The sequence below is a fragment of the Propithecus coquereli genome, unplaced genomic scaffold, assembly GCF_000956105.1.
Source record: "Propithecus coquereli isolate 6110/MARCELLA unplaced genomic scaffold, Pcoq_1.0 Scaffold1, whole genome shotgun sequence".
Lineage (NCBI taxonomy): Eukaryota > Metazoa > Chordata > Mammalia > Primates > Indriidae > Propithecus > Propithecus coquereli.
The window spans coordinates 26,057,144-26,069,230 of record NW_012133857.1 but is presented as its reverse complement, the minus strand read 5'-3'; the positions used below and the strand labels follow the sequence as shown (position 1 = coordinate 26,069,230).

At 39.2% G+C, this 12,087-nt stretch overlaps 1 protein-coding gene across 1 annotated transcript in view; it reads right to left on the bottom strand.

Moving 5' to 3' along the window:
- SYNPR (synaptoporin) overlaps positions 1-12,087 on the bottom strand; it is a 324,464-nt gene that overhangs the window by 14,675 nt on the left and 297,702 nt on the right. Inside the window, 4 exon segments of the mRNA XM_012638454.1 lie at positions 439-444; positions 492-500; positions 1,314-1,345; positions 1,962-2,157. Coding sequence (XP_012493908.1) covers positions 439-444; positions 492-500; positions 1,314-1,345; positions 1,962-2,157 — 243 coding nt within the window.

Here is a 12,087-nt window from a genome sequence, read left to right as displayed (position 1 = left end):
GAGGATGAGAACTTCCAGTTTCCTGACAGTCTTCCAGTTCTTAGCCCTGGGTTCTACCTTGGGAAGATACATTTTTAGTGTCTTTTCAATTATTTTCAGTTTTGGCCTAAGCTAGCTCAATATGATTCAAAGCCAATCAAATATTTAATAAAAAAGGTTGTGTTTTGGCTGATGAATATCCTTTCCCCTGCTTTTGTAATAGAAATCTGATTTTCTTTGCAGAGCTAAGTTTCAGTCAAAGGGCTTGAGCTCTCTCCTGGAGCTTTGCATCTTGAACAGAGTAATGCAAGGTTAGGTAAAACTTCCCACTAATGGCAACTTGAGGATACTATTCTTTGGTATCGGACATCTAGAACACTGGTTCTGCTCTAGATTATGCTGTTTCTAGAGTCTGTTTCTTCAGGTCTCATCAAGTTTATGAGCTATTGGATGTCCTACCACAAACTTTTTTTTCCCTGATGAAGTTAGAGTTAGTTTCTGTTACTTGCAACCCAAATATTCTAATGCAGACAGACACTAGTACCAGAAATGAGGTGCAAAGAACAGACTTTAGGGAAACAAGGATTAGTTTGTTTTAGCCTGTTTGAATTGTGTTTTCTGTCACTAGGGACTAGAAGACTCTTAACTGATATGGATACATCAGTATAACACCACTGGGCCTGTCCTTTCACACACGTCACATTATTTGGTTTCAATTCATTTTTCTTCTTGGTTTTAGGAAACATAGACATTGTTTTTTGTTGTCTTTCATAATTCATAGGCCATCTTCTAGTCTAAAAATTATTAGAGATATCAGAAGTAGAGTTAAAAGGACCATGCAGGATGTCATAATGTGCTTGTCACTAACAAACACATCAAGCAATTTTATCTTTGTCCTCTTAGATTTTTGAGATCAGCATTACAATAATTTTCATTAAATACTGTCTATAAACAAAGTACAGAAGCATAACTATATATGTTAATGTATCCATCCACAGGTGTGGCCAGTGATAAATAAAAATGATTGTGAGACCCTAATACGTAGCTTATTTCCATGGTTACTATCTCACCAAGGTAGGATTCAAAGTCAAATCAGAGAAGCAATCCTTTTTCCTTTCTTAAGTGTCTTCCCAGATTGAATTTCAGAAAGCTGTAGAAATACAGGTTAATCTTGAAGCAAAGGGTTATTTTTAGGGTTTGCTAAAGAATGTTGTTCCTTCGGCAAACAGTGCTGAGCCTTCTATTCTTTGATAACTGCTGCTTTTTGCTGCCATTATAGCTTATGTCTTTCTCAGACACAGCTTCTTTCTTTGGAATAACACAAGTTCTTACACTTATAAATTAAGAATCCAATTTAGCATCCCTGCTAACTGTCAGATTTTTCTCCTCCCGTAAAAGCCATACACTTGATAATATTTGGCTTTGTTCAATTAATACAGCGTAGCTTTTCTGAAGTTATCAAGAAATTCAACCGGGAGCATGGAGGAAATTTAAAAATTACCATATCTATCACAAGTACTTTTTTACACCATGTATTTCTTTTTGCATCCCACTAGGTCTGCGTATTTTTCTCTAATCAATTGGGTGTATTTTAACTGCATGTGGCTTGAACAATGTTTCCTTCCCAGGAACTTGTACGCCATCAAATATTCCTTTTAACTTCTTGCAGGCTTCAGCCTTGAAGTTCAGATTTTATATTTGCTTCTGCCTTAGCGTTTCGACTGGACCATCATCTAAGCAGCAGCTGCGAATACCTACTGGGTTCTTATTAAGAACTCCGTAATTGGTAGCATTAAAGATGATGGATTCTGATAATAAAAAACTTGAAGGCCAAATGATCATCTTGCACCTGCAGTGAGAAATCACCTTTTTGTTTGGCCTAGTTTTGGAGGCAGAAATTTTCCAGATGACTTCTGAGATGTTTTTCTTATTCATCTGACAGGCAAACAGATGTGGGAGGCAAAGCGTAGATGGAAACATACTCACCACAGAAGTGTTTAAGCTGGACATCACGGGGCTGTGGACAGCCATGCACTTGTTGGATGGCTGTTTGCAAGCTGACATCAGTAGCAATACTTCCTGAGGATCTGTTGCGACCTTGACGTCAGACAGCCCTTTTGCCCAAGCTGATGAACCAACCAACCACAAGAATGAAAAGACTACAGTGACGACGAAGTCCTACAGAGACAAACAGAAAGATAAAACAGTGAAAGAAAATGTGAGTTCTAGAAAGAAATTGCTTAGTTTACATAACTATTTTGTTTGCCTCTTGGAAAATTTTAAGATCCCATAGAATCAGAAGCAGGGAAAATATTTTGAAAAAACAAACAAAAGAAAGCTTTGTGATATCATACCTATATTTCTATAAAATAAATTGTAATAGAAATATTTATTGAATGCTTACTATGTCCAAGGAATGATGCTAAGGACTAATTGTTCATCTAATTGTTCCTACAGCATCCATGTAAGAAATGCTACATCATCCTATTTGCAGATGGCAAACGAACATGGGGAATGGCTGAACAACTTGTCTGAGACTCCGTGGACAATCAGTGATGGCTTCAGGATTCAAACCCAGGAAACCTGACTACTGAGTCCAAGCTCTTAACCACCATGCTGCCACAATTTCGAACATTTAGATAGATTTGGCAATGGTTGAAGACCCCTGGATGGCAATGTTCTTCATTTGTTCATTTGTTCACTTAGCAAATCCATGTGTTATTATCTGTTGTACACCTGGAATTGTGTTAGGTGGAAAATGATAATAGCTATAATGTTTTGAGTGCCACTATGGGGGAGAGGTTTTATATAAAATTATCCTGATAATAATCATATTAGATGCTATTTTTAATGCCTATTTTAAAGATGAGGAAACTCAGGCCCAGAGATACAAGGTAACACACAGAAAGTGGCAGAGCCAGAATTCAAACCCAGTTCTGTCTGACTCTGAAAATCACTTGCTGTGAGTGCAGGGAAGAGAAACTTCTTTATTCATATCAAAAAAAAATGTCTATAATGTAAGGGTGGCTATTTTAAAGAATATCTCCAAACTTCTGATGATGCGGGGCTACTTCTCATGTCCTCCCTCATGACTCAGAGGCGGTGGCAGGTGGGAGTCACTGTCCAAGACTTAAACAGACCATGTTAGAACATAGTAGGATGATTTTTCAGATTGACTGTATTTATGTTTGACTACTGTAAAAATGTTGCATGCTGCTTACCTAAAATAATTCCTTCAGATCTATGCTCAAATTTCATTGTATCCATGATGCTTTTTTGTTCACCATAAAGAGCACCGCACACTAAATTCCCTATTCTCCTTTTCCAGTTTTATTTTTCTTGGTTTCACTTTCACCTACTAGTATATTATACATATATAATATATTTGCTTGCTTGTATCTTGTGGGCAGTTTTGCCCATGATGTTCATTACTGTCTGTCCAGCACCTAGAATGGCGCTTGACACACAGCAGGTGCTCAGTAAACATTTCTGAAATGAATGACTATAAGACTAGTCTTATAGTCTATTATAGACTATAATGTTTCTGATAGGCTGAAGTGGAAATAATAGGGTAGAAACCTATGCCTACAGGCCAGGCACATTCCTGCCTCAGGGCCTTTGCACTTGCTATTTCCTCTGTCTATAACACCTTCTCTAACCCTTCTAGCCACACGTCTTGCTTTATCACCTTAACAGGCCCTCATTAATGGTCACCTCCCCAGATAGGCTTCCTGAGCCCCTCTTCTCTCTATCCTTTTACTCTGTTTTGCCTAGCACTTTTCACAATTTGAAAATATGTTTGTTTGTTTGCATATTTCTTCCAATAAGATGTTAGCTCTATGAAGGCAGTGATTTTGACTACCTAGCTTATTGCTTGGTCTTGTCAGAAGAGATACCATCAACATTTGTTGTATAAGAGAATGAATGAAGGAATGAATGAAGGAGTATACAAAATGGTTCCCGTTTTATTAAAAAACTTATATTTATGTATATAGCATTATATAAGACTTTGCCAAATGGTAATTGTAGGGTTAAAGATTATTTTTATTTTGTTTTACATAAGCTTGTATATTTTAACACATACTTCATAATTAGACCAAATAAAAACAATGTGGCATTATGATCAAGGCACTTAATGATTGTGCCAATGGCTCTCCCGACAGAAGTTCAGATGGCAATATTTGTCCTTACAATAGCAACTAGATTTATAATTAGACCAAATAATAAATGTCATTAGAATTGAGTGTTTTTACATTAAAGGGTTTCAGAAAGTAGCCACAAGCCAGGTTTTCTATAACTAAGCAAAGTGTGATGATGAGGAGATTATGTCAAAAATTCAAGCTAACAACACATAAGCCTGAACTTTTGTATTTTTCTGGCTTTGGGTGTGAGCCTGTGTCTGTGGCCACTTTGCAGAAAGGGAGATACAGGAACAGATAACGTGATGCCACTTTCCTCTCATTCTCCAATCTGCTGCTGACGCTCCCCACTGGCCAAACCCGACGGGAATCCAGGGGGCAGGGAGCCCACTGATGTGATCCATGCAAGTCACCTCCCGGGTGCAGAGGATGTGTGGAAGGCCAGAGAGGAGACCAGAAGCTATCCAGAACTAGTGGCTAGTCAAGGACAGGCAGCAACAGCTGCTGCCCACATTGACCGAGTGCTTCCTCCGTGCCAGGCACTCTGCCCAGCGCTTACAGACCTCGTTAACCTTAGGACATACGTACTTGCACCGGCTCTGTTTTACCTATGGGGAAACTGAAGCATGGGCAGGTTAAATACTTTTCTTATAATTAATGGCTGGCTTGACTACTGTAGTATATCTCAAGCTTCTGAAAATCCAGAGGAAAGATGCTTTTTGGTGTATTTTATGTGGACAATTACTTTAATTGATTGTTCTGTAAATTTTAGTCAATTTGGCGCTACCTAAACAATTTTTATTTTATGCACGTATCTACTGTATTATTGTTTAATATTTCATTTGAAGCAAATTATGCTTTTTATATAAATAAGGTTATCTTAGAAATTATACATGTACTATAAATGTTAAACCAATACAGCTTCCCATAAATAAAAGAAACTATCATCATAAATGCCCTACAGGGAAAACAAAATACCTTAAATTCGGGCTGGAGATGTTTGCCCAAGGCATTGGAGCCTAGGGTCTTTGCTAAATTGGGAGATTAACAAGTATTAGAAGGGTATTAATGAAATGCAGTCATACGTCACTCTCACTTAACAAGAGGGATACATATGTTCTCAGAAGTGCATCATTAAGTGATTTCATTGTTGTGTGAACATCATAGAGTGTACTTACGCAACTAGACAGTATAGCCCACTACACACACAGGCCATATGGTCCAGCCTGTTGTTCCTAGGCTACAAACCTGTACAGCATGTTACTGTACTGAATACTGTAGGCAATTGTAGCACAATGGTAAGTATTTGTAGCTAAACATATCCATATATAGGAAAGGTACATTAAAAATGCAGTATAATATGTAACCTAAACATCTGTACCCCCATAATGTGCTGAAATAAAAAAAATATATAAAAAAATGCAATATAAATGATATAAAAAAAATTGGTACACCTCTATAGGAAACTTACCATAAATGGAGCTTGCAGGAATGGAAGTTGCTCTGCGTGAGTGAGTATGTGAGAGGTGGGTGAATGTGAAGGCCTAGGACATTACCGTACACTACTGTGGGTTTTATAAACTCTGTAGACTTGGGCTACAATAAATTTATCTTAAATATTAAGTAATTACACTACTATGATGTTATTAATATGATGGCTATGGCATCATTAGGTGATAGGAATTTTTCAGCTTCATTATAATCTTATGGGACCGTGATCATATTTGTGGTCCACTGTTGACCGAAGTGTCATTATGAGATGAGTGACTGTACTAGCATGGCCTAATCAGAAGGCTTGAAGTTAAATGGAATATAGAATGGCTTTCTCATTCATGTTATTTGATGCCATGCTAATGTTCTGCCTATAAAATCGTCCTTGATATCAGGAGAGTTAAATGGCTTATGCTTGGGAAGTGACTTCCTTCTGATGGTATAGAAAAAAATATAGGTGTTTATAAACACTACCCCTTGTCTGTCTAACAAAGATAGTGCAGATATGGAAGACAAATTTATAACATTTACTGCTAGGTTATCACGGTGCATATATTAACTCTTTGAAGATATCTTTTGCTGGCTTTGCTTGTGTTATTTATTCCCACAGAGTGGAGGGACTGTCCTTCCAAAGGTGCTTCAATGCTTCCAGAAAGCTCTCATGCTTGTGTTCAGTATGGTCCCCGTAAAACCCCAAGAAATGGTCAGAGGAGGCATTATTAGCTCCATATTACAAAAGGAACTATAGCCAAGAGGGTTAAGTAATCTATTTGCCCATGGTTCATTAAATGGTTTATAAATGTTCTCTGAGCTATTGGTCTCATCCTGTACCTAAAGAACTTTGGCATGCAGCCTGGATGTGTTCCTGCAATGTGTTTTCAGTATCTGTTCAGTGAACCAAGAAACAGCTTCCTTGACAGAGGGAGCAGCCTGGCTTAATGTTGGCTGAGTGGTTTGCTTCTGTTTAGTTTGTTGGGAGTGTTTTGTTGCCCTCACTTCTCATAAGTTGCTGTTAGCAAACTCACTGTTTATTGAATGTAACTTAATATAATGAAGCTACTGGTCCTGAATTACTCTGTGGCATACAAGAGGGAGTCATCTTTGGTGATAGAAAACAATATTTCAGAAGCAGGTAAACCTGTCTCCATCTGCTTTTGATAGTGGCACCCTGCAGCTCCATTGGATATCAGTAAACATAATCAATAATTTCATTTTTATCTATTAGCAAATATTGCCAATATTTCAATCCGATGACTTCATTGCCTGATTTTCCTACTTGATGGCTTTGTTATATTTCCTGTTCCTGACACTTACACTGAGAGGCTATACCAGAAACTGGATAGTCTAAAGGGTCACCCTCATCCTCAGTGTAAGTGGATTCATTTTGCTAGTTTTGGCTTCCGGGAACCCCGAAATGATGCTGTGAATCCGAAAACAAGTGATTAGCTGTCAGCGTGGCTGAGGGCAGCGCTTTGGACTTGTCTTGGAAGAGAAAAGAGCTAACACTGGCTAGCTGGAACAACTGTTCTGTCCGCTTATGAGGTTGTTTCATCATTTCACTTGAAGTACTAACAATAATGACATCCACCTTGCAGAGAATGCCTACAGTTTTCAACATGCTATCGCAGAAGACGATTTGATCTTCACAACAGCTGCCTGAGGGCGAATATAATAATATCCATTTCATAGATGAGGCAGCTAGACATAGGGAAGGGAAGTGATGTGTCCCAGCTGTCACAAGTAACTGAGATTTGAATTCAGGACATTTGGGCTCCCTGCATAGTGACTAGTTTTTCATTATGCCCAGGGTTGCTGAAATTTGGGTTGCCTACTATCTTGGGAACACAGCAGTAAATAACATTGAGCTACATAGGAAGAAAGGCATTTTCCTTTACAATTTTCTGTCAATCTGAATAGCAAAGGAGAAAGTCTGAGTTGGGGGCTAATTTGTCTCCAACACCTATTTAACAAGTGCTAATCTCTTCTTTTTTTTTAATGGAAGAAAAATGACCCCAGGCTCAGAGCCTTCAGGCAAGCAATGGTATTTGGCTGGCCTACAGCACTGTTGATTTTCCATTGATTCATTTTTATGTTTATCTTTTATGTGGAATAATACTGGATTTCTGTATCCAGCAATGGTACAGGATTTTATTCAAAAATACGTTTATTTAAGTTTAAGGAAATGATTCAATTTAAAGAAAAATAGTGACTAATTTGTGGCCCAGGTAATAAGAGGAGGGAATCAGGGTGCCTGAAGTTTGGAAAGGACTGCATGAGACCCTCACCCAGTGCCGTCTAACAGAAATCTAATGCAAGCCACGATGTGAGCAACATAGGTAATTTTGTGTTTCATGGGAGACACATTTTTTAAAAAAGCAAAAAGAACTTGGTTTGATATATTAATACATATATGAATATAATAAACCCCAATATGGCAAAAATATTATCATTTTACATAATCAATCTAAAAATTAATACGATGTTTTACTTCTTTGGTACTAAGTCTGAAACCTGATGTGTATTTTATACCTACAGTACATCTTAATTCATATTAGCCACATTTCAATGCTCAATAGCCACATGGTGCTTGAGCTATCTTATTGGACAACACTGTTCTAATTCACAACTAACAAATGGAAGCACATTTATATCCACTGTCAAGTGAGTGACGTCCCTTCTCCCATTTTGGGTCATTGATGTCACATTTTATTTTGGTACTTTGGTCTGAGATGGTCCCAGTAGCCATCCCACAGCGTAGCTTTGACAAGGCTAAACATATCTCACGTATTCCTCTTGGCCCATACGATCCCATTGGTGGGTTGATATGGTCATCTCGTTTATTGCCACAGTGGCCTGGTGCAGGTCCAAAGGTAGATCAGTGTGACCTCCGGGAGGCCTGGGCCCTCGGTGTCAGCAGCCCAAGGAAGGAGGTGGGGACCCGGAGGGGCAGCCCTACTAAGCAGGTGCTGCATTTTATGCTAGGTGTGGGGGGAGAGGCTGAGTTGACTGCTCTATTCCCAGGGACTGTGGTGGGAAGGGGCTGCTAGATGATGAAGTAAGGAGGATGACAGAGGGGAGGAGAAGCAGCAAGAAGGGGGAAGAAGAGGAAAGGGGAGAGGAAAGTGGAGAATAAGGGAGCGAAGGAGGGTGAGGACGGGGAAGACAAAGTGGATGGAGAGGAGTAAGGGAAGGAGAAGGGGGCGGTGGAAGGAGGAAGAGAGCGGGGAGAGGAGCAGGGGAGGGAATGGGGATGAAGAGAGTAGAATGAAGAAGGGAGGAGGAGGAAGTAGAGGAGGAAGAGGAGGAGGAGGCACTGTCTGAGAGGAGAAAGAGAGGGAGAAGAAGGGAGGAGGAGGAAGAAGAGACGTGGAAGACTCAGAGGTCCCAGCACTATCAAGCACATATGTGTGTGTGCTGAGTGCTTTGTGTGCACCATTTTCTTTTACTTTTACAACAGTAGTTATGAATATTATTCTTATTTTATAAGGAAACAAACCCAGTTTCTGTGGGTAAATAAAGTGAGTTTAGAGCAGGTTTGGAGTTTTTGGTCCCAGGAGACAAGTCCCTCCTCTTCCTGACATTGGGTGTGCTTGCACAAATCCCTCGAATCCCTCGGACTTCATAATCTTTAATGACAAATCCCCTGGTGAAGTGGCTTAAGCCTGCTGGCTGAGCGCCGGTCCCCACGGGAAGCCAGGACTTGGAGATCAGGCCTAGCGTTGCGAATGCGCAAAGGCAGTTCTGCTGGCGCGAGAGCGGTCAAGCCATCGAGTTAGTTAATCTTTATTAGAGAGGAGAAACGGGAAGCCAGAGAGTTTCTAATCAGAGCCAAACAGCCAGCTCTGTGGAGCTTTGGATGTGAGCCACTGTCCTTGCGTTTTGGGAGAGGACTTCCCACCCTGTTTGTTTTTTTGATGAGTATCTCACAGCTAATAAGCCACAGTATCAGCTGCTTCATTCACACAGCACATACTTGGAAAAGCCCATCCCAATAGCCTCTGCTTCACACCCCACCTGTGGTTTTTGTTTCTAACGCCTGAGAGCGGGAGGCTCCCCAATTATTCCTTAGTGGGGATCTCTGTGCCTCCTCCAAGCAGGGTTGAGCTCGGCTCTCTGAGCTCAGCTAGAGCTCCTTGGAGGCAAGAGGCCCCCAGCAATGGTGAGGGCCAGAAACACCAGGCTGCCTATTTTTTCAATGTTGTTATAGCTGGAACAAACTTTCAATTATTATTATTATTATATTTTTAATTTGGAAGGTAGGCAATTTCTATATTATTCTTTTTTTCTTTTCTTTTTTTAAAATGTTTTTCTCCCTTCATGTAGTTCCAGAGCAATTGCTAAAGAGTTGATTTTGTTGCCTCTTCAAGAAGATGATGGTAGTGATTGCTGGTGGTGATGATGGTGATGGTGGTGACCATGGTAATGGTGATGATGAGAGCTGCTGACACTCAGAGAGCACTTACTTGTTTGTGCTTTCCATATATTTGCTCATTTAATCTCCCAACAACCCTGATGGGGTAGGTACTATTATTACCCTACTCTACAGATGTGATAAATTACTTAAAACCAACTTGAAAAATGCAGGAACAGGATCTGGACCCAGAGAGTTTGGCTCTATAATCTGTGTTCTTAATCTATTATAAGATTAGGTATAATCTATAATCTTGGATTATAATTTTATAATGTATTATAAAACACGCTGTTGCTTTTAGAGGGCCATGATTTCATTGGCGCACACCAAAAATGAAGTGGTGATATTAACACTTATGGCTATCATTTGTGGAGCAGTTACTATGTATCAGACACTGTGCGTTCCATAGATTATTCATTTAATTCTCACACGAACACTTTGAGGTGGCTACTATTGACCCCTGCTTTACAGATGAGAAAGTCAAAGTTCAGAAAGATTAAGTGATTTGCTGGAGGTCTCAGAGTTTCTAATTTGCTAAGCTTTGGTTGCAACCAGGGTTTGCCGAGCTCCGAAATCTGTGTCCCTCACTGGAAGGTGAACCTCGTTACATCCCAAACCAGCTTTAATGGGGGGCCACTATGTGTAAGGGATGATGCTTTACCAATTTCACGTCATTTCATCCTCACTGCAGCACCGTGAAGTAGCTGTTAGTTTTTCTATTTTACAAATGAGGAGCGGGAAGCTCAGAGCAGTTACATAAATAGAGGGGTTGGGTACAAAACACAGACCTGTTTAACTCCAAATCCCATTGATGTGTTCATTTGTCCATTCTTGTATCTGTCGCTTTCTCTAGTCATCTGTTCAACATTTATTATCTTCCCACGATACGGAAAATAATATACTGTATAATATACTATACTGTTCTGAAAATGGAGGAGGGTAGGGCAAAGACCAGCCAAAGATCAATCTGCTCTCTGCCCTCCAGTGGTTTACATCCTTCTAATCTCCACCCTGCCTGGGTGGTTTTAGTTACCACTTTAAGAGGCACTATTGCCGCACTGTCCATTAATCAGGACTTTGTAAAAAGAGAGATGTAGTGGATACCGATGTTCTTCTGTTACAAGGGCTGGGTAATAATCAATCATCTTGTTTTATGCATGAAGAATCTGGCTGATGCTTGGGAATCAATGTAGGATTTCATATCTTTTCCCCTTAAGTTAAATTTGATTGTGATTGACATATTGTTCTTTTTCTTTTCTAGACTGTTCCCAGAGAATTTTACCAGTTGATTTATGGTTGCTCGGCTGCAGAACAGAGACCTCCTATTTCTTGTTTTTAACTTTTCTTGTGAAAAGAAGACTTTTTAAAAAGATCCTCTGCATCTCTCCCTTTATTTCAGTCATAGACAACTGATTTTATAATCTTGGTGCAAGAGGGAGGCATTCCTGGCTGTTTGGTGAGCTCGGAGTGGATGAAAAGTCTTTCTGCACCACTATTGTAAATCATATGTTAAAAATACTTGTCAAAACCTGATTTAATTTCCAATCGATCCTACTTAACCTTTTCATTATAAATAGCACAAACCTTTCAAAAAAAGTTCACAGTAACATTAGTAAATTAATAAGTGTTCACAATAAATTAGTGGTATCAGCAGTAATATTACGATTGATAATTGGTTCAATAATATTGGTTCAGTACTTACTATGAGCCACGCATTGTGCTAAGCCCTTTACATATATTATTACATTTAATCTTCATTGAGGATTTTTGAGGTAGGTCTTATATACATATTTTTGGAATAGAAAGTATCACATAGTGGTTAAGCCTACAGTCTTTAAAACCAGGCAGGCTTGGGGTCAAATCTCAGCTCTTATTAACTAGCCCTAGGACTCTAGGAAGCCTCAGTTTCCCTATGTGTAAAAAGTGGCAATAATGACATATATTTTCATAGGATTTTTGCCAAGAATAAAATAATTAATGCAACAAAATGCTTAGTCTAGTGCCTGAAAGTTCACTTATTTAATTATTCTTAATATAGGAAAATTATACTGTATATAATAGCTAAAA